At 38.7% G+C, this 23,768-nt stretch overlaps 3 protein-coding genes across 4 annotated transcripts in view; all 3 read right to left on the bottom strand.

The window, feature by feature from the left end:
* Nucleotides 1–1,775: 1,775 nt before the first annotated feature.
* Nucleotides 1,776–8,955, bottom strand: slc5a7a (solute carrier family 5 member 7a). Its single transcript, XM_056390545.1, has 9 exons — nt 7,468–8,955; nt 6,481–6,706; nt 5,978–6,091; nt 5,467–5,622; nt 5,185–5,333; nt 4,931–5,074; nt 4,251–4,404; nt 3,192–3,409; nt 1,776–3,076 (listed from the first exon to the last, which is right to left on the bottom strand). Exons 2-9 carry the CDS (start codon nt 6,662–6,664, stop codon nt 2,405–2,407), a joined length of 1,791 nt encoding a protein of 596 aa, XP_056246520.1. The 5' UTR covers nt 6,665–6,706; nt 7,468–8,955; the 3' UTR covers nt 1,776–2,404.
* Nucleotides 8,956–11,529: 2,574 nt separating this feature from the next.
* arl6 (ADP-ribosylation factor-like 6) lies at nt 11,530–17,455 on the bottom strand. Its single transcript, XM_056384074.1, has 8 exons — nt 17,247–17,455; nt 15,759–15,912; nt 15,443–15,504; nt 15,155–15,223; nt 14,968–15,062; nt 14,533–14,662; nt 13,959–14,014; nt 11,530–13,303 (listed from the first exon to the last, which is right to left on the bottom strand). Exons 2-8 carry the CDS (start codon nt 15,876–15,878, stop codon nt 13,278–13,280), a joined length of 558 nt encoding a protein of 185 aa, XP_056240049.1. The 5' UTR covers nt 15,879–15,912; nt 17,247–17,455; the 3' UTR covers nt 11,530–13,277.
* A 915-nt stretch (nt 17,456–18,370) lies between these two features.
* The window catches only part of LOC130173280 (ephrin type-A receptor 6-like), a 53,204-nt gene continuing 47,806 nt past the window's right edge, over nt 18,371–23,768 (bottom strand). For both annotated transcript variants that reach the window (XM_056382357.1, XM_056382368.1), the window contains exons 13-20: nt 23,087–23,212; nt 21,750–21,935; nt 21,558–21,619; nt 21,190–21,399; nt 20,943–21,092; nt 20,582–20,775; nt 19,669–19,818; nt 18,371–19,177 (exon numbers count right to left, since the gene is read on the bottom strand). In XM_056382357.1, coding sequence (XP_056238332.1) covers nt 19,063–19,177; nt 19,669–19,818; nt 20,582–20,775; nt 20,943–21,092; nt 21,190–21,399; nt 21,558–21,619; nt 21,750–21,935; nt 23,087–23,212 — 1,193 coding nt within the window. In that variant the 3' untranslated portion in view covers nt 18,371–19,062. The remainder of the gene's footprint in view (nt 19,178–19,668; nt 19,819–20,581; nt 20,776–20,942; nt 21,093–21,189; nt 21,400–21,557; nt 21,620–21,749; nt 21,936–23,086; nt 23,213–23,768) is intronic.

The raw sequence follows: 23,768 nt of genomic DNA on the forward strand, positions 1-23,768 counted from the left end.
TCCTCCCAGAGTCCCAGACGAGAGAGAGCACAGCACTTAAGGTAATGTAAATAACCAGGGAGGAAGAGCTATTTTAAGATGCTGTCTTTCTCTGTGGCCATGGAGGGGGACAAAGATGCAAGCCAAGCGTTTGTAATTTCAGTCACGTTTTCGGAGACGTTCTCTTTCTCTATCTTCCATCCTGCTAGCTGAAGGGCCCGACAGACAAAGAGCCTGGGCTAGTTGCAAATTCAATGTAAGCCTTTTTCTAAAGACACACGTTTTTAAAATATATTTATATATATATATATATATATTTTTTTTTTTTTTTTTTTTTTTTGACTAGACAAGCAGCTGAAGGTCTTGAAAAGTGAGTCTGAAAAAATGACACATAGAGAAGAAAACATAGAAATGATTCTAATCATTGAAACAGCGATCCTCCAAAGGGCTGGTAAGATAAATCCGAGGGGGTCACAAAATGAATAACAGAATAGGAAAGAAGGAGAAAAAAAAATATCTCGACTATTTGACTTCTTCATGCTAAAATTATAAACGTCAAACAATCCCAAAGTGAAGAGTCACTTCTTGGTTGAATTTGGTTGGTTCCAGTGAGTTCCATATCAACATGGCTGTGTTTTAAGAAATCACAGGCCATAGATGTCCCTGGCCCTCGTCCCTGGAGGATCACAGTGGCCTTTGTGTTTCAGTACCATGAAACAATTAAAGATAAAGACATCTTAAAAAACACTACGCATACACACATCTAATTTAGAGTAAGTGTCAAGAGTCGGCGAACAACAAACGTGAAATACAAATTCTTTTCTTCTTACAAAAGTAGAGTTTATATATTTTCCTGAAATAAGTTTCTTTTTTATTGTTTCATCTTTTATGACATCAAAAATAAATAAACATTTAGACAGCATCCTTTCCATCTTTGTTAGAATCACTTTTTTCTGTATATCTCTCTCTCTCCCCCCCCCCCCCCCCCCCCCCTCATATGTATACAAACATACACATCACAGAGAAAATAATCTGTACACTGCAACAAATAAAGAACCGATTTGGAAATCGGAACCTGCCGCCACAAACAGTTACTGCAGTTACTGTTTGACTTTGCAAATCACAAACATACACAAACATCAGTAGAAGTACACTATATAATATAATTCCATCTTTTTGTAGAGGTTACATTCATATTCAAGTCTTTGCTCGCTGCAGTCTGACCAGAGTCCAGTCAGACCTGTGGGAATAAAAGTATCTCTTTTCATGAGCTTCATTAAGGCAGCTGAATACAAGATCATTTTAAACACTAATTTACACTGATTCTTATGATTCAAACTGTCTCTACACCTGACATTAAAGAGAATATGAGCTAATGCTTCAAGTCAACTACTATCACTACTGCTTGTATATTTTCTACTCGGCGTGATAAATGGATTGTTCCTTTCTTGATTCACAGTCATATTCATCAGTGATAATTAATAATATACATTGCCTGTCAAAACTGCATCAAACAAAAGGAGTTTTTTTGGAGGGGGTTAATATGCCTGATGCAATTGACTTTATGACATTAAAGTCTACTTAATGTGTTAATTCATTTATAAATAAAAACCCAATTATCTCAAATGTGAATTAGGTTACATATTACATGGATTAATTTGCTCGATATGATACATTAATGCTATAAAATATCCAGTTTTCCATCATTTCCTTTTGTTGGTCTATTTGACTTCCACTCTCTCACTGTCAGATTTTTATAATATTTGCTGTACAGGTGTTTAAAGTGTGTGTGCGTGTGTGTGTGTGTGTGTGTGTGTGTGTGTGTGTGTGTGTATGTGTGTGTGTGTGTGTGTGTGTGTGTGTGTGTGTGTGTGTGTGTGTGTGTGTGTGTGTGTGTGTGTGTGCGTGTGTGCGTGTGTGCGTGTGTTATTGCTTTTAACTACTTGGTACATACAGTATATACCCTACTTCCAAACTATGGTTGTGCTGTCAGTCACTTCTTATAAAGTACCAGTCTTCATCTGTGTGCAGCATCTCTTATCACCACTCATCTGCTGTTTGGTAACAACCTGCTTTTTATTAGTGATAAAAAATAAAATCAATTAAAATCTCCAAAGCAGTTCAAGAAAGGACACCAGCTATCTTTAAATACTATATGAGTGTATGTGTGGGTTTGTGTGTGTATTTGATGGACTTCACAGAAAGACGGCTTTATGTCCGGACAATCAGCAAGCTGCTACACTACATATCTACATCCTGACATGTGGCTGTTATCCAGTCACCACAGGTGGGATGTGGTCCTTTGTAGTCCCAAGGAAGGATGATTTTCGAGTGTCTGACAGAGTAACCAGTTCTCTGGCAGTTTAGTCACGTGTTCAGTTTTCAATTTTTTATCTTATTTTTTTTAAATCATATCCTGAGTTTGTCATTCATCATCGTGGTGGGAGGAGTCAGGGCTGTACTCCTCCTCCTCCTCCACTGTTTCTGTCGGCAGTGTGTCACGGCGCGTGAAGGCGGCCGCCAAGGTCACGCTGAGGCGCGGTTTGACGGACGCCATCTCTGACAGCCCGATGTTGTTGCTGCGAGTCACAAGCGTCGTCTTATCCATAATCTCTCCACTGTGCTTGGACACCACTGCGTCGAGAAAGTCGTATTTGTGTGAAATCTTGCCGCTCTCAAACAGGTACTTGGCCAGGTAGGAGAAAGCAACATTACCCAGAAAAGAGGCGAGCATAGAGACGGTCTTGAAGGGGAACTTCTGAATGACGATGTCCTCCATTTCTCCAGTCATGTGGTGCATCCGCTTCTCGGTGGTCCAGCCAGGGTAATAAATGAAGGGAGGCAGCTGCAGGTAGGGTTCACCTCCACCTATACGCAGCAGCATGCCAAACAGGTATGCAGCCACCGAGCCGTACGTGTTGGTGCCTTTGACAAAGAGCACACTGAGCAGCTGGGGGAAGATGATGACGTAAACTAGGTCTGAGCTCAGGTACCACAGGCCGTAAACTGTCCCGGTTACCAGCGCCATCACCGTGGCAAGGCCACCGAAAACAAAGATAGTAATACGCATCACCCACACGATCTCACGGTCAGACGCCTGAGGAGATAGAGAGGAGTGGAAAAAAAGGATTGTAACATATGGAGAACAGCCAAGAAAAAAAAAACATTTAGATGTATTTGGTGCCGGAACAGAAACACACACATGTACTCACTGACTGTCTAAAGGCGAGCTGGTAGATGTTCCTCGCAAACATTGAGCTTGCTGAAAGGATGGAAGAGTCTGCAGAGGACATGACAGCTGCAGACACTGCGCCCAGGCCGAAAAAAGACACAAATGGCGGGCAAAGGTGTTGGAGCACGATGGGTAGAATCATGTCTGCTTCTTCCTTTTCTCTAGGAGGGATGGCACCATAACTTGTCTGGTTCCAGTCTGAGCAAGGGAAACAAACATTTAAAAGGACACATCTAGTATGCACAGTACACATGTATTGTAGTATTAATAAATAAATGAATAACCACATGACCTCCAGAGAAATCTTACCTTTCACAACGATTGATTCACGATTAAACAATCAGTGAAATATACAATGAAATATAATGACAATTTAAGGCACAGCTTACTTAATATACAGTATGAAATTCAGGCTTAACAAATTTAAAACTGCAACAGACATGCACAGTCATTACAAAATTAAATATGTTAGTAGTGGAACATTATTTTTGTCCATTTACTTTCTTTCCTGATGCTAAAATAAATAAAATTTTACTGATAATGGGAATAAAAAAGGTTGAACTTCAAGCCTAATAATAAAATGTTACTGCTTGCAAATATACGCTGTGAAGATTTTCACTTCAGTAATTTTAATTTTGAAATGGTAGCTCATATTATAGCAAAGGACAGAACAGAGTTGTGTATTCACTTGTTCACCGGGGAATGTGACACCTAGAAATCTGGAGATGGAACCTCTAATTTGGTCCCTTGCCTCCCTCTAATGTAATATTTACACAACCAGCGTGGTTATTAAACGGGTTGCTGCTTCATTATGGATGAGGTGAACCAGCTGCTATTTACCAGGCTATCTCAGATCTAAGGGCAACATGCACCCATCCAGAGCCCCCGCTATACAAACACACACACACACACACACACACACACACACACACACACACACACACAGCCAACACCTCCGACAGAATCCCACCCCAACCTTCACCCATCCACCCACACGCAGAGATTATGCATATGCAGAGTAACATGTGAGCTCTCTAACCCGTGGAGGCCCCGATGGCTCCGATGAGAACGGAGGGCACAGCCATGACGAGGCACCCGAAAGCGGCCAGGAAGGAGAGGACCTGGGCGTAGGTGGCTGAGGAGGCAGACAGCACCCTCTGGAAATACACCTGCCAGGGTATTCCTCCAAGCATCTGTAGCACAATCACAGAGCAGTGAATAGCCTTCGCAGAACTGACGTCCAACACAGACATGCCAGGTCAATTTTATTTACAGTATAAAGCCCACAGGGTTCTACTAAATTATTTAATGTCCATGCGTCAATCAGTGTGTACACCTTAACAGGAGTTGTCAGTGACTATGGTATTTTATGGCTGCAACAAGCATTCATTATCATGACTGGTTAATCTGTTGATTATTTATGAGAGTAATCAATTTGTAGTATTTGTCTACAAAATGTCAAAAACTAAATGAACATCACAGGTTACCACATTTGAAAAGCTGTAACTAGCAACATTCAGTATTTTAACTTCTTCAGTGACTTGACTGAGGATCAAAATGATGGCTGATGGATTTTCTGATAATCAACCACTGGACTAATCAACAACAGTCTCAGAATAATGGTATCAGTTTTAGACCTTTTTCCAATTAGAGAAAGTATTGGTTTCAATGGACTGAACTCTGAGGAAGTGAGAGACGGGGAATTCGCGGTTGCCGTACCAGGAGGCAGAAGTTGTCGATCCAGACCCAGGTGTCGCTCTTGGAGATGCTGCCTCTCCAGGGCGACTGGTACACCTGCTTCACTGCTGTAACGGTGATGTCTGACACCGCAGGGTTGGTCAAAGCAAAGGGGACACTGATCCACTGTAGATGGCCACAAACAAGTACAGCTGACAGTCACAAACACAAACATACAGGCTTAATGGTTACTGTAAATTGTGCCTCTCATGCTATCAAGATAAATATGAACCTACCAAGCCAACAAAGATACAGAAGAGCTGCACGACATCAGTGTAGGCCACAGAGTACAGTCCTCCAACCAGGGTGTAAAAGATTGCAATGAGTGCTGAGATAACCACTGACATCTTAATGTTGATGTCCACAATGACGCTCAGAGTAGCACCTGAGGTCACGAAAGAACAGACGGACAGATATGATGAGCAACGTGACATGAGAAACAAACACTCACAGCACACTTTGACTTCACTGCCTTCAACAACCTCTAATTTTGTTGTAGACAGAAAATATGAACTTACCAAGGGCGGATAAGATGGCAGCAGACCAGAAGATCTCACCCATGAGCGCAGGTATGAAGAGAAGGCCGCCCATGCGTTTCCCGTACAGCTGCTGGAAAGGGTCCAGCATGGTGACGTAACCTCGTGAGCGCATGGGCTTGGCGAAGAAAAGACCACCTGGGATAAAGAGAGTGTATAGAATACTGACTGAGACGTCATTGTGAGAGGGACATGAGTCACCAACCATCCAAAGCTCCTGGGGCCTAAATCTTGACTGAACAACCTCTTGTAGTCCTAAAGGTGGCCATTTATATAAATTTGTAGTTTTATTTCAAACATATTCTTTAGAAAATATTGAAAAGGTTGAACAGAGGAACACACACACATAGATTTAAACAGATATGTAGTCAGTATTAATGTTTGGAGGTGTGTAAGTGGCACCCAGAATCCTTGGCTATTCACCTACTGACAGAAAATATACATCTGGATTTTTAAATTGCTTTAAACAAGAGGAACATGTAGCGTCACTCACCCACAACCAGACTGAGGGCATATCCAAAGGGAGCTTGTGCCCAAGCCAAGCCGAAATCTGGGAGATACACATATTCAGCTGTGCCATTGATGTATCCTCCTCCAACCCAGGTTGCTGAAAATCACAAAAAAAAAAAGGTCACAGCTAAAGAAAAAATCTGGTTAAATAAAAATGGCATCTATTTGAAATTTGATTCAATAATAACACCTGCTCTTATTATTTTGTTTCCTCCATGAGGAAAATCCCTTAACAGCTGCCAATACACATAATTTTTAAACAAAGACATGGTGTTACAAATTGCTTGAAAAAAAATAAAAAAATAAATAAAAATAAAAAAACAAAAGAAACATCCTCAACCAAGTCATGTGAGACTGGAAAACAGCAGATTTTTCACATGTTAAAAAGAGAAAAGATTCATCTAAACGTCTAAATAATTTTAAAGCCACTTTAAAGTCGGTCATATAGCCACTATAAGGTTTTTGACTGATGAATACAAACTTCACCCGTCATGGTAAATCCACCGACAAATAATCCAATATCTCTCCCGCCGACCATGATGGTTTCGCTGCGGTCGGTGCCCTCCGCCTCCCCGGAGTGCTTGTTCTTCCATGCCGCCCAGATGCCCACGAACAGGATCAGTAGATAGAAGAACGCGATAGCCACAAGCCCCTCTACATGGATGGTCATTGTCGCACCGGTCTTCCGCTAGGAACGGGACGGCATGAAGACCTGCTTGACCCCACGGAGAAAGAGGATGAGACATAAAATATTAAGAATCTAACAATTTGGTATTTATTTATTTTTTGCATTGGGACAAGCTTGGACACATTTTTGACCAGTTAGGCTGGTGTGAAATAAAAGCACAAGCTGAAAAGAATCAGAATAGCATAATAGAAATGATTGTCTTTTGCTGATTTAGAAGATTTAATGTGCTCTCAGAAATATTATAATGTCTATATAATATCTAAGAGATAACGGTGATCCTGAGAGCCATGTCATTTTCTATAAAAACAAACAAACGAACAAATAAGACTTTAACTCAGTACAGTTCATGTGTGGTGATCTTGGATCATCATTATCATTCTAAGTAAAGGGAAAGTGCATTGATAAGAAACCTGGAAGCTCGATTTTGTAGTTATTTTTTCCTCTTCAAGAAAAAGAAATACAGTTAAGTGCCATACACTGCCTTTTTAATATAAAATAAACAAAAATAAACTTAACAAATCTGTGATAATTGGTCAAACCTGTCCTCTCTTTTCGATCTCTCATCGTGTCCTTCTCTCTGGACACATGCGCGTAAAATTCAAATTACGCACAGCATCCATGATACAGATATGACCTTGTAGCCTAATATATAGCTTAATAAATAATATGAACTGTTGCCTTCACAGCTCCACTTTAGCCACGCGAAATATTGATAAGATATCATCCACTAAAATGCCATTTCATAACCCGTTTACAACAACTTGAAAAACACATGCAAAACTCACCTGAAGTATTTCTAGAGTCATGTGCTGGGGCACCTGAGGCGCAGAGCAGTGAGCAGAGCAGCTAGACGGTTGATGAAGAGCTTCGTCCCCCTTTGCACCGCGAGGAACCGTCTACTGAAGCGTTTGTGGAGGTCTCCCGGGTGACTTACTGAGGCTTATAAAGGGGCAGGTGCCGTCAGAGGACCGACACACACACGTCAGAGACACCAAACGTCCCCGTTAATGAGGACCTCGCATGGAAAGACGTCAGAGTGCGCGCGCTGAGCTGACTGGAGGAGGCTAGGAGAAATTCCTTTACTCAATAACCGGGACGGATGGGCATCTTACATTTTTCTTTTGAATAATGGAATGTCATGATATAAATTTTGATATCAACGTTGCATTTTTTACACGTTAAGGAATCAATATCAACATTCAGTGGAAGAGTTTTATGCCTCACGTGGCTCCTGCTCCTTCAAACTCAGTGCGTAACAGCCGCGTAAATGCGCAGCCATACTTCATGTGGCCTTTTATCCACTGTCACTCTCTCTCCAGCTGGCATTTTACCTTACAACCGCAATTAACTTTGCTCCACACCAACTGTTCTTGCGCGACCGAGGAGGATGAGAAACCGTCCCGATGTCCTTGTTTTGCACAGGAGAAAATTGTGAATCCATGCGTTAATTGAAAACAAAAAACAAAAATAAAACTACAGACATTTAGAAGGCCTACTCAACATTTTTTCCCCTCTAAGTACATTTTACAGCGGTTTGAACTCTTTGGGGTTTAATATTCAGCATCTTCTTGAGCAGAGACGGTCCACTCTTCCTACCCTTCCTCCTTTCCTATGGCCTAAAAACGCTCCTCACCTCGAAGCAATTAGGCATCACTTAAGTGCACTGTATCTGCCACTTTCCCTTCAGAATATATATCAATGAACTGTGTCTACTTAATGGCCTCTACTTCCTAAAGTCGTTTAATCTGGGCTCCTCTTGTCAAAACTGACAGGCACCCAATTAGGATGGATCCTGAGGAGCAGCGCAGAGATTTAATGATACTGTCAGACTTATATAAAAAAAGAAAAAAAAAGAAAAAAAAAGGCACACATGGCGCACAAACAGCTGTATGAAGAAGTTATTTGAGAACCGAGGTATCACTCGTCAGGAGAAAGGGAGACAAGTTTATTTTAAACTACGCCCCCTTCTGGCAACAGACCAGTTTCACCACCACGCACAGAGCCCAATATATTTGTACCTGGTTTATCTAGATAACATTAATTCAAACTTACATTAATGTAAACTTGGATGTCTGGCCGTTGTTTCTTTTTTATTTTTACCATCTATATGCATATATAAATTTCATTACATGATGAACTAATATTTATTTCTGATGTTTCATCTGTAAAGAGAACCAGCTGTAATCAGTCTGTTTTCAATGGCAGGTGTGTTAAGCCAATATGCTCAACTAAAGAAAAGCTTTTAATGCAACTCCTTGAGAAAACATTTTCTCTTCTGCTCTAATAAAGTGTTTCTGTTAATTGTGCAAAAAATGATAACAATGTTATTCAGTCCTGCTTGAAGGGCTCAACTGTACATTTTGGAGGGCTTTCCGATTCCTATTTAAATTAACATGAAAATACAAATTTGAAGCACAATTTGAATAGGCTGAGTAATTACAATAACACTGACTTGGATATGATTTTGTTTGACATCTAACAAGTGATGCCATGTAGTACTTGATGCCAAAAGCCAAAAGACAGCTGGAGTTGTTTCTAACTACATGTTTGACAGATGGCTGGAACATGACCGTAACACTTTTACAAGACAAACACTGAAGCTGAGCCTTAACACAGCCACATACACATTCCTTAATCATGTCATTATATCAGCATAAAGATACTAAAACATACAATTTACTCAGTTATCTGTGTGCTGCATTGCATAACAACACAAATGCTCATAACTTGTATAAATGAATGTTTATGTTTAACCAAATAAATTGTTCAGGGTCAGGGACTTGAGGTTTAATGAGCAGCTGTTACTGGCAGTGCTCAAGATGTTTGAGAGAGAGAGAGAGAGAGAGAGAGAGAGAGAGAGAGAGAGAGAGAGAGAGAGAGAGAGAGAGAGAGAGAGAGAGAGAGAGAGAGAGAGAGAGAGAGAAGAGAGAGAGAGAGAGAGAGAAAAAACTTCCTGCATATTCTTCTCTGGGAAATTCTATTATTATTTCCACTATATCCAACAGTCTGAGCTTAAATACAACAGTATACAGATGCTCCGGGTCTCTCCCTCCCGGGGAGGTCACCGGTTCGATACCCAGTTGTTACAAAACTAGAGAAAAGCTTCAGGGGTTGTTGCACAGTGTAACTGAGGTCTTTGTAAATAATGTGGCCGCCTGATAAACATAGAACAGTGACGCATTATCTCCCAGACGGTGACAGAGGAAAAACCAAGATTAAGTGTCTGAGTGAAGTTGTTGTTAAACTGGACTGAGATCATGTGACTATGAAGGCACCAGCTGATTGTGACTGAGTTCTGTCTGACATGTTTGTGTTGACTTTTTAATGTTTCTACCTTTTGACCACTTTAATGTTAGCTGGCTAGCTCACAAAAAATACAAATAATGTTTATCACGAATTCCACGAAGTTAAAATGATAATGTGAAATTTTGAGAACTACAAAAATCTGCAAATATGGTGTATACAGTGATAACGATTACTCGGCGTTTCACAACGAGCAGTAAAAACCCTTCAGTAAGCAAAGTCTAACTAATACATCAGTTACAAACAAGTTTACTTTCCCCAAATATCTAATTAAAACGAGTGAATATTGTATTTACGTCTTTACCACGGTCTTCTAGGAAGAAAATGCTTTGCTTTGACCGGGGGCGTCATCGTTGAGAAATTGGAACAAATCCGGCTCTCCCATTGGACAGCAAAAGATTGGCTTCTCGAAATTGGAACAAATCCCGCCATCTGATTCGCTGGCTGTTTCCCGGGGTTTGGAAGAATTGGAACAAATGCAGGACGGTGATTGGGAGAGGCGGGACATCGCTGAGGACAACCATTGGTTGAGAAGTTGGAGGAGAGAGAGCGAGAGAGAGAGAGAGAGAGAAAAGAGAAGGTAGTATTTCCACAGATAACTTGAGCAACAATCATTGCGCCATAACATCCCGAAACATGAAAAAATATTTGTTTTCCACTGCATTTATTCTTTGAAAGTTAACACATACAGTGTAATAAACAAAATACATGTAGCTCATGTGATAATACAGTTTGAAGGAAGAATATATAACTTCTATTATGCTAAAGTGAAGGTAAGCTCAGAGGGTCCTTGTTTTGAAATAGAACAAGAAATATGATCTCAGGAAGACCTTCTCCTTGTTTTGAATATATGAAGTAAGATGTCTGGAGGTTATGAAAGTTGACCATGTGTCTCCTACTAGATTACAACTGGTAAATGACCTCCAGTTAGAAACAGACAACACTACAAGATCAATGTGGTGTCCTTAATGCCACAATGAGTAGTTCTGAATATTTTGGACTTGGGTGTCCCCCAGTGGTGGTATAAAAAGACAGTGTCTGACATGAGTGGGCTAAAAGCAACAGGGACCATTTTTCAATAGAAATGTCTCCTTGCAGAGGAAACATTACATTATCTGTAACTTTCAAAATGAAAAACTTTTAAACTGCCTGACAGGAACAGCAGCTGAATTTTTAGCTTGTGTTTAAGCTAAAACGATGAAGTATTTGATAATGTAAAGGTTTCATTTTTAACTCGTTCTACATGAAATGTATCTGTGAAGTTTTCTATGGCTGGTAAATCTGTTGGCCAGACTAACCATGAACTGACTTTTCAGTCATTCCTAACTTGTAGGACTAAATTCACAAAAGTAAAAGTTATCGTTTTGTCCTGTCCAACCCATACACTCTGGTAATACACTACAGTTAATATTTGAAACCATGAACACGACATGGCTGTCGATCAAAGATGCTAAATTTGCTGTATATATCTGTATTCTACAGTCTTGACACGACTGTACTGTATAAGAACTCCAAAAATGTATTTTCACAGAAATGAGCAACTATTATTTTGACAAATTTATTAAACTTTTTATCAGCTATTTCCTTTTGCCTTGAAACTTCTCAAAAACTGTGAAACACACAAAAAAAGTGATGGAGCTTGGCAAACACCATCAGACAAAAAAGAAGCAACCACACAATGTGATCTGTACAGTTTTAATGCAAGCTCTCAGTCAGAGACTGAAGAAGACCAAAGGCTTGCATTATAAACTCTGACAAGACTGAACAGATGTTTTTTCAGTTGTCTGCCTCTGAATAACTGAATTTACCATGAGTAAATTGTAAGAAACATTTTGTTTAAATACAGTTTTTCTTTTGAGCAATGAAATAAGGCAAAGATAAAAACACTAGTTGAAAATTAGCTTTGTAAAGAGAAGTTTTGAGTTATAAACAAACTTTACAGGCTAACTAATTTGACATTCATTTATGACAAACATTTTATCATTTGTTACAGCTAAGGTAACTATTACCTATATTCACTTTTATATTCATATTCACAAGTAACAATATGTACAACAGGATCTACTGGGCCCTAGAAAATAATTTTTTGGTTACAATTATAATCTTCAAAATGCAAAATATATTTTCACAGCTACTAAAAAAAGAGCAATGGTAACCAAACATGAGCAGAGCTGCATGTAGTTATTAGCTGCAGTAAACATAAAGTAACTGTTGTTTTTAATGTGACAGTGAGATGGTATTATCTGCAAATTAAACAAAGGCTAAAGAATGGATAAAAATGTTTGGTATTATTCAAACAAATACCAGTAAATTTACCTCTGCTGTAGAAATAAATGATACCTGACTTAACTGTGTAACGTATCTACAGAGGCCCTGAGAGACGAGGGGGAAAAAGAAGAAAAAAAAACATTGAGAATTTGGCATATTCTAGAGGTGGAAACAATTTCTTAAGTCCTTTGAAAGGTCGTTTTGAATGTTTTTTGAATGTTTTAGCCCATTACACATATATCACATGTATCTTCCATGACGGTCAAAAGTTGTTTTTAGAATGATATCTGATGCATTGAGGCTTGAGACAGGAAAAGACTGTTACAAGCTCTCAAGCAACGGCCTTAAAATTGTAGATCAGAGCATTTATCCCCTGCTGTAACAGTGCAGGGGAAGCTCACAAGGCTACACCAAAGCTAATATAGGTTATAGTGAGCCAGTGGAAAAACATTAATGTAGTGCCAGTCTGAATCTACCAACTGTCACACTTGATGTCTCTTCAGGGAAGGCAGCACATACCATTTTCTACAAGACATCCCAGGCATTCATGCTCCTTAAAAGAAAGACAGCACCATCCACAATGACTTATTAAAGAGCAGCTATAGTTTATCATGATCCCTGGTACACAAAGATATTGAGAAATGGGATGGATAATGTAAATGGAGGTAGACTTTCCCCGAAGATTTTTTAAAACATTATTGTTTCTTTCAATACATCTGTATCTATCAGTTTCAAGTCAAAAAGACTGTATGGAAAATAAGAATTTGCCCAAAATAAATGTGTTGAAGTTGATGTTTCTCACTGACTTAGAACTGTTGATGGAGGCATTTTTACGGTTCTTAACTGGTACCAAAGAATCAAATTACGTACTAATTTTTCCATTGATCACACACCCAAGAACAATCTAAATACCCTATTAAAAACATTACTGTCCCATTGTACCTCTGAAAACATTGTCAACACATCTTTCACAAAAACAACTTCCATGGATGATGCTACTTCGGGCGTGTCCCTCCTCAGGTCCTCATGTTCTCATTGTTTTGATTTGATCTGGAAAAAATGTGAAGAATACAGTTAATCAGCAAATATAGAGCAAGTTATCCTCACAAAAAAAAAAAAAAAAATGCTGAAAATCCAAACTGACGATGACTGCTGTCCTCTATAAAAGAGACAAGTATTGAAACTCTTCATACTCAAGGGACAGACTTCATCTGGAGTGTTCCCTTAAGAATTTGGTATCAGACATCAGCACCAGATGATGAAGCTGAAGAAACTAAATTTTGGATATGGGAAGAGGTCTAGTAACTTTACACAGACTTTAGGCTCAGAATAACATGCTAGCTCACTCGGCTAGTCACAATAACATAGTAAATACGGTAAGATAAAACTAGGGGAGTTTAGACAATCCTCTACAGCTACACAGCAACAATAAATAATACAACACTTACAAAACACCCAATACTCACTGAATAATTTGATCTATGGAAGGATTTGAATGAGAGCATTGAACACAATAAAAAAAGTAAATGTTGTTGATGTAGTGGAGCAGACTACAAGGGTTAATATAGAGTAATGTGCTGTATATCTTCCACACTATATCTCCCCACCAACACAGCCCCTTGTGTTGTGTTAACGCAGGGCAAATGTCTGTGAATTAACCTTACACTCCCACTCTCTCTTTGATTCAAATGAAATCTCATCATACCTTGTAACCAGTCGACTCCCTCCTGTAAACCTTCTCCTTTCAGAGCATCTGTGGCACTGAAACATATCAAAAGTGTAAATTAAGACTGTTTTTGTATCATGCTATATTTACTATGAAAGAAACAGTCAGAACTCTGAGTATAATCACCTCTATGTTACACAAAACTCACATATTTGCTCTGTGTCACATCCTCTTCATATCAACCAGCTACAGTAAATGCAAATATTTTGCTGGTGCCAGCTGGATCCCTAAACTCTAGTAAACACTGTATCACTCAGTCCTTTGTCCAGGATTTTTATTACACAATTTGCATGGACATTCTACTTTTTTTTTTTTTAATGGAAACAAGTCACTGTCACATTCTGGTTGTTCAAGGTAATCAGCTGTGTTTGTCGACACTAAAAGAGCAGGGATAAATGGATAAATGATACTGTCGCACTTAATCAGCAGATTCTGTGTGTGATGACACCACATTGTATTATTTCACAGTAGACTACAGTGATACATGTTTTCTCAATGGCACTGGAACTCAGGCATAATAAGTAAGCAAATAAGGATGCATGTATGGTCATACCAGATGTGCCAGGGTTTGTCTTTGATGTTCTCCAAACAGAGTAGCTGTGAGACCTTGACTGATGACAGAGCATCCCTGACATCCATCTTGTTAGCAAAGAACAGGATGGGGATCCTCCTGTGTTTAATATCTATTGAGAGACAGAGAGGAAAGCTGTCATAAATTCAGATCGTCATTCACTTCAAATAATGAGAAACAATGTTTTGAAACAAAAACAACCTGGGGAAAAAACCTTTATAAAAAAATTAGCTTTATTCGGCAAAACAAAATGTATATATAATATAATAATTATCACAAAGTGAAAAACCTTTCTTTATGTACTGTGCTGTCTAGACTTCACATAGCCCAAGAAGGCGATAAACCAGGTAGGTCAGCATAGATTCAAACCCATGCAAGCCCAAGATCAAGAATCGTGTTCAACATGAATGAATTTACCAGGATGATTAAGTAATGTATCCAGTTCTTCTTTGGCCACAACCATCCTCAGTTTGTCTGCACTATCAATGACAAATATGATAGCCTGACCTTCCCTAGGGAACAAAGAGATGAGAAATATTAATATGTATATCAAATGCATAAATTGCAGAGGAGGTTATTGTTTTTGTGCCATCAGTACACTCACTTGTAGTAATGTTCCCAAAGGTTTCTGTATCTGCCTTGACCAGACATGTCAAAGACTGTGAATGAAAGACTAAGAAAAGAAAAGAGAAGAGTAGAGATGAGAAGAAAAGAGAAGAGATGCTCTAGTGACAACTCTATACAGTTAAAAAACATCAGACAATATATGAATTTGAACAGATGACTGAAAAAGGAAAACTTGAAAAGGTGACATTAATTGAAAGATAACATTAATTGGACTTTGAATTTTACTTAATGTCCAACAATGTGTTGTCTTATGATGAACAGCTACCTGGATGTCTTGAACTTCTCTATGCTGAACCCAATGGTTGGAACGATGTCTTGTGCTTGGGCCTTTAAGACAAATGCAGTGTTTTATCAACAGTAGCTAAAAGTGGAAGCACACATTAGCAACATATCTGACATTCTTTTCTAGTTAACCGGACTGTAAATATGGAAACATGCACAGAACCTAATTACAAGACAGAAAGGGCAGTGATATGGAGGAGGAATGTGCACAACTTCAAATTTATGTAATCACTAATTAATGTGCTGTGTGAGTGAATAACATTTCTCACATTAGTTATGCCAGAAACAGGCAGACTTACATTGGAAGGCTTGAGTTGGTTGATGATGGTGGTTTTTCCACTGTTGTCCAGGCCGAGACACAGCACATTCACCTCCTTCTTCAACCCCAGCCATCCTGCCAACTTGTCAAACAGCCCCATTTGCTATCCAGCAACCATCAGCTGTCTGTCTGATCTTCAAGAAAAAGACCATAAAAACAGGAAGATTAGGATCATATAGATTAAACAGGCTATTTCAGGTAAATACTGGAAGGATCACAACAACAACACCTAAAATGAAATTTATTCTAAAGATGTGTCTGCACTGACCGCCTGTCTGTTTAATCACCTCCAATGGTTATCAGAGATGAATGAATACAAGCAGGCTGTATATTCTGTACATACACATGTACACATACACATACTACACACAACCACCTACTGTATGTAGTGTATATAAAGTAACATTATATTATTATAATAACCATTTAATATTTATTTCAGTACTTCTTGCACTCTTCCATACCTTGCACCACTTGTCCGCTTGTTTACAACTTACAGAAACTGACTTGTATATAGATATTGTATGTTGTTGCTGTATTGTATGTATGCTTCTTTTTTTCTCACCTACTTGCCTGTACAAAATAGTTATATGTTTTATATTATATCTATATCTATGTATCTATTTAAAAAAAAAAAAAAAATTTCATTTTTCTTGGACATAGTCATGTTCAGGTTTATTTATTTTTGCTCAGCTTTGTTGTTTTGTTGCTGTATGTCCATGTCTATCTTAACAATGTTACACAATAATAATGTTATTGTGTCTGAGTTAAATTCCTTGTATGCACAAACATACTTAACTAAATTAACAATTTCCACGACAATTATAATGTGGCAATTAGAAAACCGTGGGGAAATCAGTGAATAAACGTGTGTTGGTTGGGAAAGGATTACATTTCATTCTCATTGCAAATAACTGTTGAACTTTCCCCCTGACTTGACCAGAGGCAACAGTTTCAGCAAAGACTCTACGAGTTTGGATTAACTTCTAGCAGCTAACTAAATACATTATATTAAACATAAAGAGGAGATTCACTGTATGTGTGTATTAGCTACAGAGCAATGGCTCATTGCAGCTATCAACAAGTAACATTACCGACGACTTTTACTCGCTAACCGTTAGTTTAAGCTAACATGCTAACCAGGTTGGAACGTAATTAACATTCGCTAACAGCTATTTAGTTAATCTCTTGTTGTTAATGTTGCTAGTTAGCCTTAGCTAACGTTTAGCCACTAATTACTTCGGCTTGCTGGGATTACATAGGCAGTATCTAACGTTAGGCAAAGGCACTGCTATAGTGCCAGTTTTACAAGGAAGTCATAGACATGACACAGGATGAAGAACACAGGTTTGGAACTTAACTTTAGTATTAGCGATACAGTTAATGCTAACACGCTAGCTGGTGACGATATCGCTAACGTTAGCTTGTATTATCGTTTCCCATACTGTTTTGTAGAGCTGGATTTTACCTGTAATGTAGCCTTGGGGTCCTGCTTTCAGGATACACTTAACGTTCAGTAAATAACCAGGATCAAACGAGTGTTTCATTCATTTCTCCTCCACTCTCATGCGCTCTAGTCTACAGAGGAAAAGCCCAAGTTATTTACACTGTGTTGCTGGGAGACCACTGAGCTGGCTCAAGCCTTCCACCTACAGGTCAAACAAGTCTGAGGTCATCCTCTGTCATTGACAAACCTGTACTAATGTTCGGAATTAGCTAGTCATCAAATGCACCTGGGGTGGTTGTTAGGGTGATAAGTAATGAAGTGCATGAACACCTGAGGAACTAATATGGTTTTAGATTTTTACAATTTACTCAGCTAACAGAAATTCCCTTTAATGCTACTAATGCATTTTTTTTTAAATTACAGATAAAATCCAAACTTTTATTACAAGTGCTTTGAAGTCCTTTCTACTGAAGGGGCCCTGGGTACTTAACTCCACTATTTCCTACACAACTACCCTCCTGAATGTAATATTTAATTACACCAACATACACCTTCCACAAGACAGTGGTCAAGCAGAATAGAGTATATAAAATGGGTAAAAAAAAAGAACAATACTCACTGAAATTGCCATGGAAATTAAAACATCTTACTGCAAATATTTCTTGGGCTTAAAATTAGTTATGCTGAGTATGATGCAACTATATTCTGTTGTGCAACCATCCTACTTTAATTACAAAAAGTCAGTTCTTGTTTCATCCCTGCAGCTGCATTTGCTACTTAATTTATGCATATCACTATGGACAAAACAACTTAAAAATAAGTTGAGAAATGTCTGTCTTTGTAAAAAGCAGAATACCACATGAAATATAAAAATGTGTAGATTTTACCATTGGCTTTGGCTCATGAAGCCTGTATGCCTTTAGTCTATAACCGTCCATAAACACCTGTTTGACAAACTCACCTGACAATTCTTCATGTCCAGAAAACGTGTCAGTCTCTTGAGTGACAATTAAGAGGACACTGTTATTGTGCGTGTGTGTGTTTGTGAGAGAGAGAGACAATGCATCCATGGATACCTGCGCTAATGTGCATGAGAGATAGATGTTGGTGCCTAAGGTGGTTAAAGTCTGAGAGAAAACTAAGTATTAAAATAGGGTTGTTTATTAAGGAACAAACATACTGAATAAAACATACAACTTTCACAAGACTTTTTGTACATGACATACTGCATTATCATGAGGATAGAACATACATTTCTATAAAATCTTTTGACATTCAGCGGTCTTCAGCTCAAAAAACATGATTGTATTTACCATTCTGTCGATCTTTATTTCTGGTGAGTTGATTCTTAAACCAGCTGGAAAGGTTGCTATTAAAGTCACACACTGTACCATACGTTACCATACCCTATATTCTATCCACATCTTCTCTGGTCATGAGGTAACAGACTTGAGACCATTCAAAGTCAATAGAAACCATTGGATTGTCACTCGGAAAGAGAAGAGGTATTGGTGAACACTTGAATAGACACTAGAGAAAAGAAGTCCTTAATTCAAGTGAATGCTAGTAATTGCTGAGATAATAAAGAGACCGCATTTGGCCAATGCTGACAGAGGTTGATTGTTGTGGAGTCTGTATTGATAATGATCCATAAGATGATGAGTGTGTATTAACTAGACCACATGTGGTCTACCGGCGGATCGCTCTCTCGTGAGCAGCATATGGTACCTGCTACACCTAACAGTCTGGTGCAATTAGTCAAATGACGATGCAAAGGAACTCTGGTTTGTTTCCAGCTCAGTGTGCAGCACACACAGTCTGTCTTTGTGCAACGGTCTCACACTTGGAAGCCACTCTGTTGGATGTGGTGAAGCTGCAGGCGCAGAGACTGTATGCTGCTTATAATTCTCCTCTGGTGACCAATCAAACAGACACCGATACGCCTGATGTCGCTAAAGGGGAGAAGAAAATTTATGCAGTTTGAAATTAATAGTTTGAGAAGAGCAAGAGACCTACATGACAAACATGCAACGACGTGTCCACATCATTTTAACCTGCAACAAGCACATTCAGAGAAGTTGATCATAAAAACAATAACCATATTTAGAAGAGCAGGACAAAATGCTGTAATAGTAGTCATAATATAGTTCATGTCAGAGTGTGCAGGAAATTCTGCAACTTGGAACAACATTTTCTGCAGCTTCATGATGATACAGCTTTAAGCCACAACACATATATAATATTATAGCATCATCATCAAAAAAATATGACAAATATTTAAAGGAAGGCTACATGATACACACAACTGTGCTAATATATTCTTCAGCTTAATAGTGGAATCATTTTTATTACAACATCTCCATTCCTGTTTCCTTGATGCTACTTTGTTTCCTTTTAGTGTGCTCCTTGATACTGTCACTGCACTCTGTATAATTTCACTCACTCTATACTCATGGTTGAAATGGAATCCAGTGTTGTGTATCCTGCTGCTAGGAAGTTGTTCTTATACTGGCTCATTTTGATGGAGTCAAGCCAGTCGCCGATAGAGATGAAAAGAGGGTAGTCTGGCATGTCCTCTGGGGAGTCAGGGTAACTAGGATGACAAATGCAAAGTTAAGCAGAGCACATTCATACATCCTCTAGAGGATGTATGATATTTTAACAGCATTTTTCCCATGTTCCTCATATCTAAGCCCATGAGCTGCAAACCATGTAAACGTTACGATTAACCATTTCCCAACCTTCTACCTTCAAATAAGCCATTGGTTTCACTTTATGCAATCTGGTATGAAAATCAGCTTGGAGAATCTTGAAGAAATAGGGTTAAGACAAGTAGTGAAGTGTTATTCTTTTTTTTTTTTTTTTTTTTTGACAAAACTAAAAAAATGTTGCTGGATGATGTGAGGAATGCAAGAAAACTTTCTACTCAATCACTTACATTCACTTAAGACACTGAAGAGCCCCAATTATAATCAACATCATCCTTTTCAAGATTTCCACATTTGTTTGATCTTCAAATAATAGACTACAAAAACATTATGCAATACTTTCAGGCATATGACACTCGAACCTTGAATGATGCCAAACAAATCTTACTTACAATTGCATTGCCATGCTGCGATAACTGACAAAAATTAAATATTCACTGTGGTGTTTTTATCTCAAGCAAGTCTGTGCAACACGATTTTCATACCCCACTGAAATTGAAAGCAATGGCAGCCTGGGAACCAGGAAAAGAATAAAACCACATCTTATGATTTAGAAAACAGCAGATTGTATTATTAAGTTTACTCAACTTGTAGTTAGTGGGCTCAAACATGTAAAATTTCACAGTGTCTGTGTTGATCAGTGCTTACCTCTGAACATCATTCACCAAAGTCAGCAGACCACTGGGATTGATTATGAGTTTGTCAAGGAAAGAGAGCACGTCGTTGAAGCGTGGGCGCTGGTTAGACTCCTTCTGCCAGCTGTGCAGCATCAACTGGTGCAGCGTCACAGGGCAGCCCATTGGCGCTGGCAGACGGTAGCCCTCTTCAATTGATAAAATGACCTGAGACGAACATCAGTAAACAAAATGTTGCATCTAAAACAGAACAATGACTGCTCCGGTTTTTAATGTAGTTATTCTCCTCATAAAATATAAACTAAAATACAAATGGCATGTTGGGTTCGCCACATTTCAGTGGTTATGGAGTTTTAATGTCATCAGCAGCTTACGTCTTGATTGGACATCTCCCAGTAGGGCCTCTCGCCATATGACATCACTTCCCACATGACAATGCCGTAGCTCCATACATCACTGGCTGAGGAAAACTTTCCATAAGCAATGGCCTCTGGTGCTGTCCAGCGTATTGGTATCTTTCCTCCCTGACACAGAATAGCAACACAGAATAAGATTGTTAAGGAGATATTCAGAATGTACCACCATAACTCATCCTGCACCTACTGTTAGATCCACACTCACTGTAGCAGTGTAGGCTGCTTCACTGTCATCTTCAAGGACTCTGGACATGCCAAAATCAGAAACCTTACACACCAGGTTTTCATCCACCAAGATGTTGCGAGCGGCCAGGTCCCTGTGAACGTAGCCCATATCTGAAAGGTAGGTCATGCCTACTGCAATGCCACGCAGCATGCCAACCAGCTGGAGCACTGTGAACTGTCCATCACGTGTCTGGAGTAGTTGTGTTTTTGGTGTGTGTGTGTGAGAGAGAGAGAGAGAGAGAGAGAGAGAGAGAGAGAGAGAGAGAGAGAGAGAATAAATATGGTGTCATGAAGAAAATATCTCCTCAGGGGAAAAAGTGTACATCTGTGAGCTCGTATTCTTCTCACCCGGAGGAATGAGTCAAGCGCTCCGTTTTCCATGTACTCCACCACTATCATTACTGGTCTACCTGAGGAAAAGGTAAAATACATGATTCAAGTGACAAACAGGGAAAAGAGACTAAAATAAAGAATTTCATGAACACGTGAGCACGCACACGCACATGCACACACACAGTAAGAGACATACAAAGATCTTACTCTTAGTGACTACTCCCTCCAGCCTGATGATGTTGGGATTGTTGAACTGGCCCATGATTGAGGCCTCACGCAGGAAGTCTCGCCTCTGTTGGTCCATATAGCCACCTTTAAGTGTCTTTATTGCCACAGCGATGCCCATCCTTCCAGGTTTACGTAAACGACCACTACAAACTTCTCCAAATTCACCTGCAAAAACACAGTACGCACATGCATGCATGATTTCTTGCATATCATACAACTTATTTGAGATAGTGTTGCATATTCTGCAACAAAATGAATATTTAAATAATAACATTTGCAAGTCTCACGGAAAGATTAGGGTTCTGTAATATTTTGCAGAACTTACTGCTGCCTTTTTTTATGATGTTTTTTGTTCTTAGTAAAGTAGAAATGGCTTTTTAAATTTTAAACCAGCAAAAACTTCAAAGAAATAAACATTTTAAGTCGACAGTTCTCAAAACTTGAAGTTCAAACTAGAATTGCTCCTTGTGGTTGTATCCCTCCTCCAACCAGTCAAGTTGCAGTTTACATCCATGTCTGTCCAGATATCATAAAATATATGTAGTAATGACTTTGAAGGAATTAAATGAATGGTATTGTGTGTATTTTGTCATAATTAGTGTATTAATTCTTGAGTTATGACCAAAAATGGTTAAATGAGGTCACAGTAACCTTTGACCACCAAATTCTAATCAGATCATCCTTGAGTCCAAGTGGTCGTTTGTGTCAGATGTAATTAAATTCCCTCCAGGCGTTCCTGTGATATTTCATTTGCAAACAACCTGAAAACATGATGCCTCTGGCCACGGCTGGTGCCTGTGCAGAGGCAAGTTGTGACACCACAGTGTTCTGCATTTGCCCTGCAATTTTGAAAATAGGTAATCGCACACTGCCTCCAGCAGATGGTGCTCATGTTACAAAAAACAGACAAATGGAAGACACCTTCATTATTACTCATGGGACAAATGGCAGAATCAATCTGATCAATTTAATGAACCATCAAACATAATTATTCGCAGTCAGCAGCAGTGGCTCTGCTTCTCTAAGGTAAAATATAATAAACTACTTTAAAATCAGTTTGCTCAGTTTGCTAAGAGGCTACAATAATTTAAAAGTAACTTCATGGGATTTAACATTTCTTATAAAATAAAATTGTTACTCAATATATAAACTCTCATGTGCTAGCCAAACCGTCACTGGGACATTTTTTACAAATGCCTGTGTAACATCAATTTAGGACACAATACCTAGATTAAAATAATTACTTGTACAAAATAACCTAGATCTATCTCACGAATCACTCATTATCAGAACTTATTGATTGGTATTGATTTTACCTGCACCAATCACCCTTTCGATACATATGTACGAGGGATCTATCTCTTTGGCAAATTCCTCCACAGCCTGAGTGGGGTCTTCATACGTATCTGGATCCACGTAGGTCTTTATCCCGGAAAATGGGACTGGAAGACAAGAAGCACAACATACAGTGTGATATTTTGCATATTATTTCAGAGTAGAACAAACAAACTGCAGCACTGTGGCAAATGCATGAGATTTAATGACAGCATGGAATCACAACATTTGAGTATATTCAAGACACCTTACATATGCAGCATATGCAGGGAGGGCATTGTTGACTCTATTGTTAGAATTACAGACACACACACTGTTAGCTATTCACAGTAGAGTTAGATCAGATTTATAATTTACAGATGGAAATATTGGCACTGATGTCTTAAAAAGCATTTCAAAACATGTACAGATCACATGCTTTTCCTACATATGACATATGTTTTATATCTTTACATAACTTTTTTCTGTGTTTTGTCAATCAAAGTTTTTAATTTAATTTATCTAACACCAAATATTTGTCTGCATAAAGAAGTAACTGGACGACTCTATAGGTCTGCTGTAAATTCTGTTATACTGAAACATATAACTTCCAATTTTTGCTGAGATTGTGCCAGAAAAGTCGATTCTTGTTTCAAATACAGTAAATATTATTACAGCATGAGT

This window comes from Seriola aureovittata, chromosome 1, assembly GCF_021018895.1.
Source record: "Seriola aureovittata isolate HTS-2021-v1 ecotype China chromosome 1, ASM2101889v1, whole genome shotgun sequence".
NCBI lineage: Eukaryota > Metazoa > Chordata > Actinopteri > Carangiformes > Carangidae > Seriola > Seriola aureovittata.

What these genes read in the sequence shown, in the direction of transcription:
- slc5a7a (XM_056390545.1), bottom strand. Translation starts at nt 6,664, where the DNA reads ATGACCATCCATGTAGAGGGGCTTGTGGCTATCGCGTTCTTCTATCTA. An exon ending in TGCCATCTTATCCGCCCTTG is followed by an intron (nt 5,334 to 5,466) that starts GTAAGTTCATAT and finishes TCGTGACCTCAG; the next exon opens with GTGCTACTCTGAGCGTCATT. An exon ending in AGCCATCGGGGCCTCCACGG is followed by an intron (nt 3,410 to 4,250) that starts GTTAGAGAGCTC and finishes TCCCTTGCTCAG; the next exon opens with ACTGGAACCAGACAAGTTAT.
- arl6 (XM_056384074.1), bottom strand. Translation starts at nt 15,878, where the DNA reads ATGGGGCTGTTTGACAAGTTGGCAGGATGGCTGGGGTTGAAGAAGGAG. An exon ending in ACCAACTCAAGCCTTCCAAT is followed by an intron (nt 15,505 to 15,758) that starts GTAAGTCTGCCT and finishes TTTGTCTTAAAG; the next exon opens with GCCCAAGCACAAGACATCGT. An exon ending in GACAAACCCTGGCACATCTG is followed by an intron (nt 14,015 to 14,532) that starts GTATGACCATAC and finishes GATATGTTTCAG; the next exon opens with TGCCACAGATGCTCTGAAAG.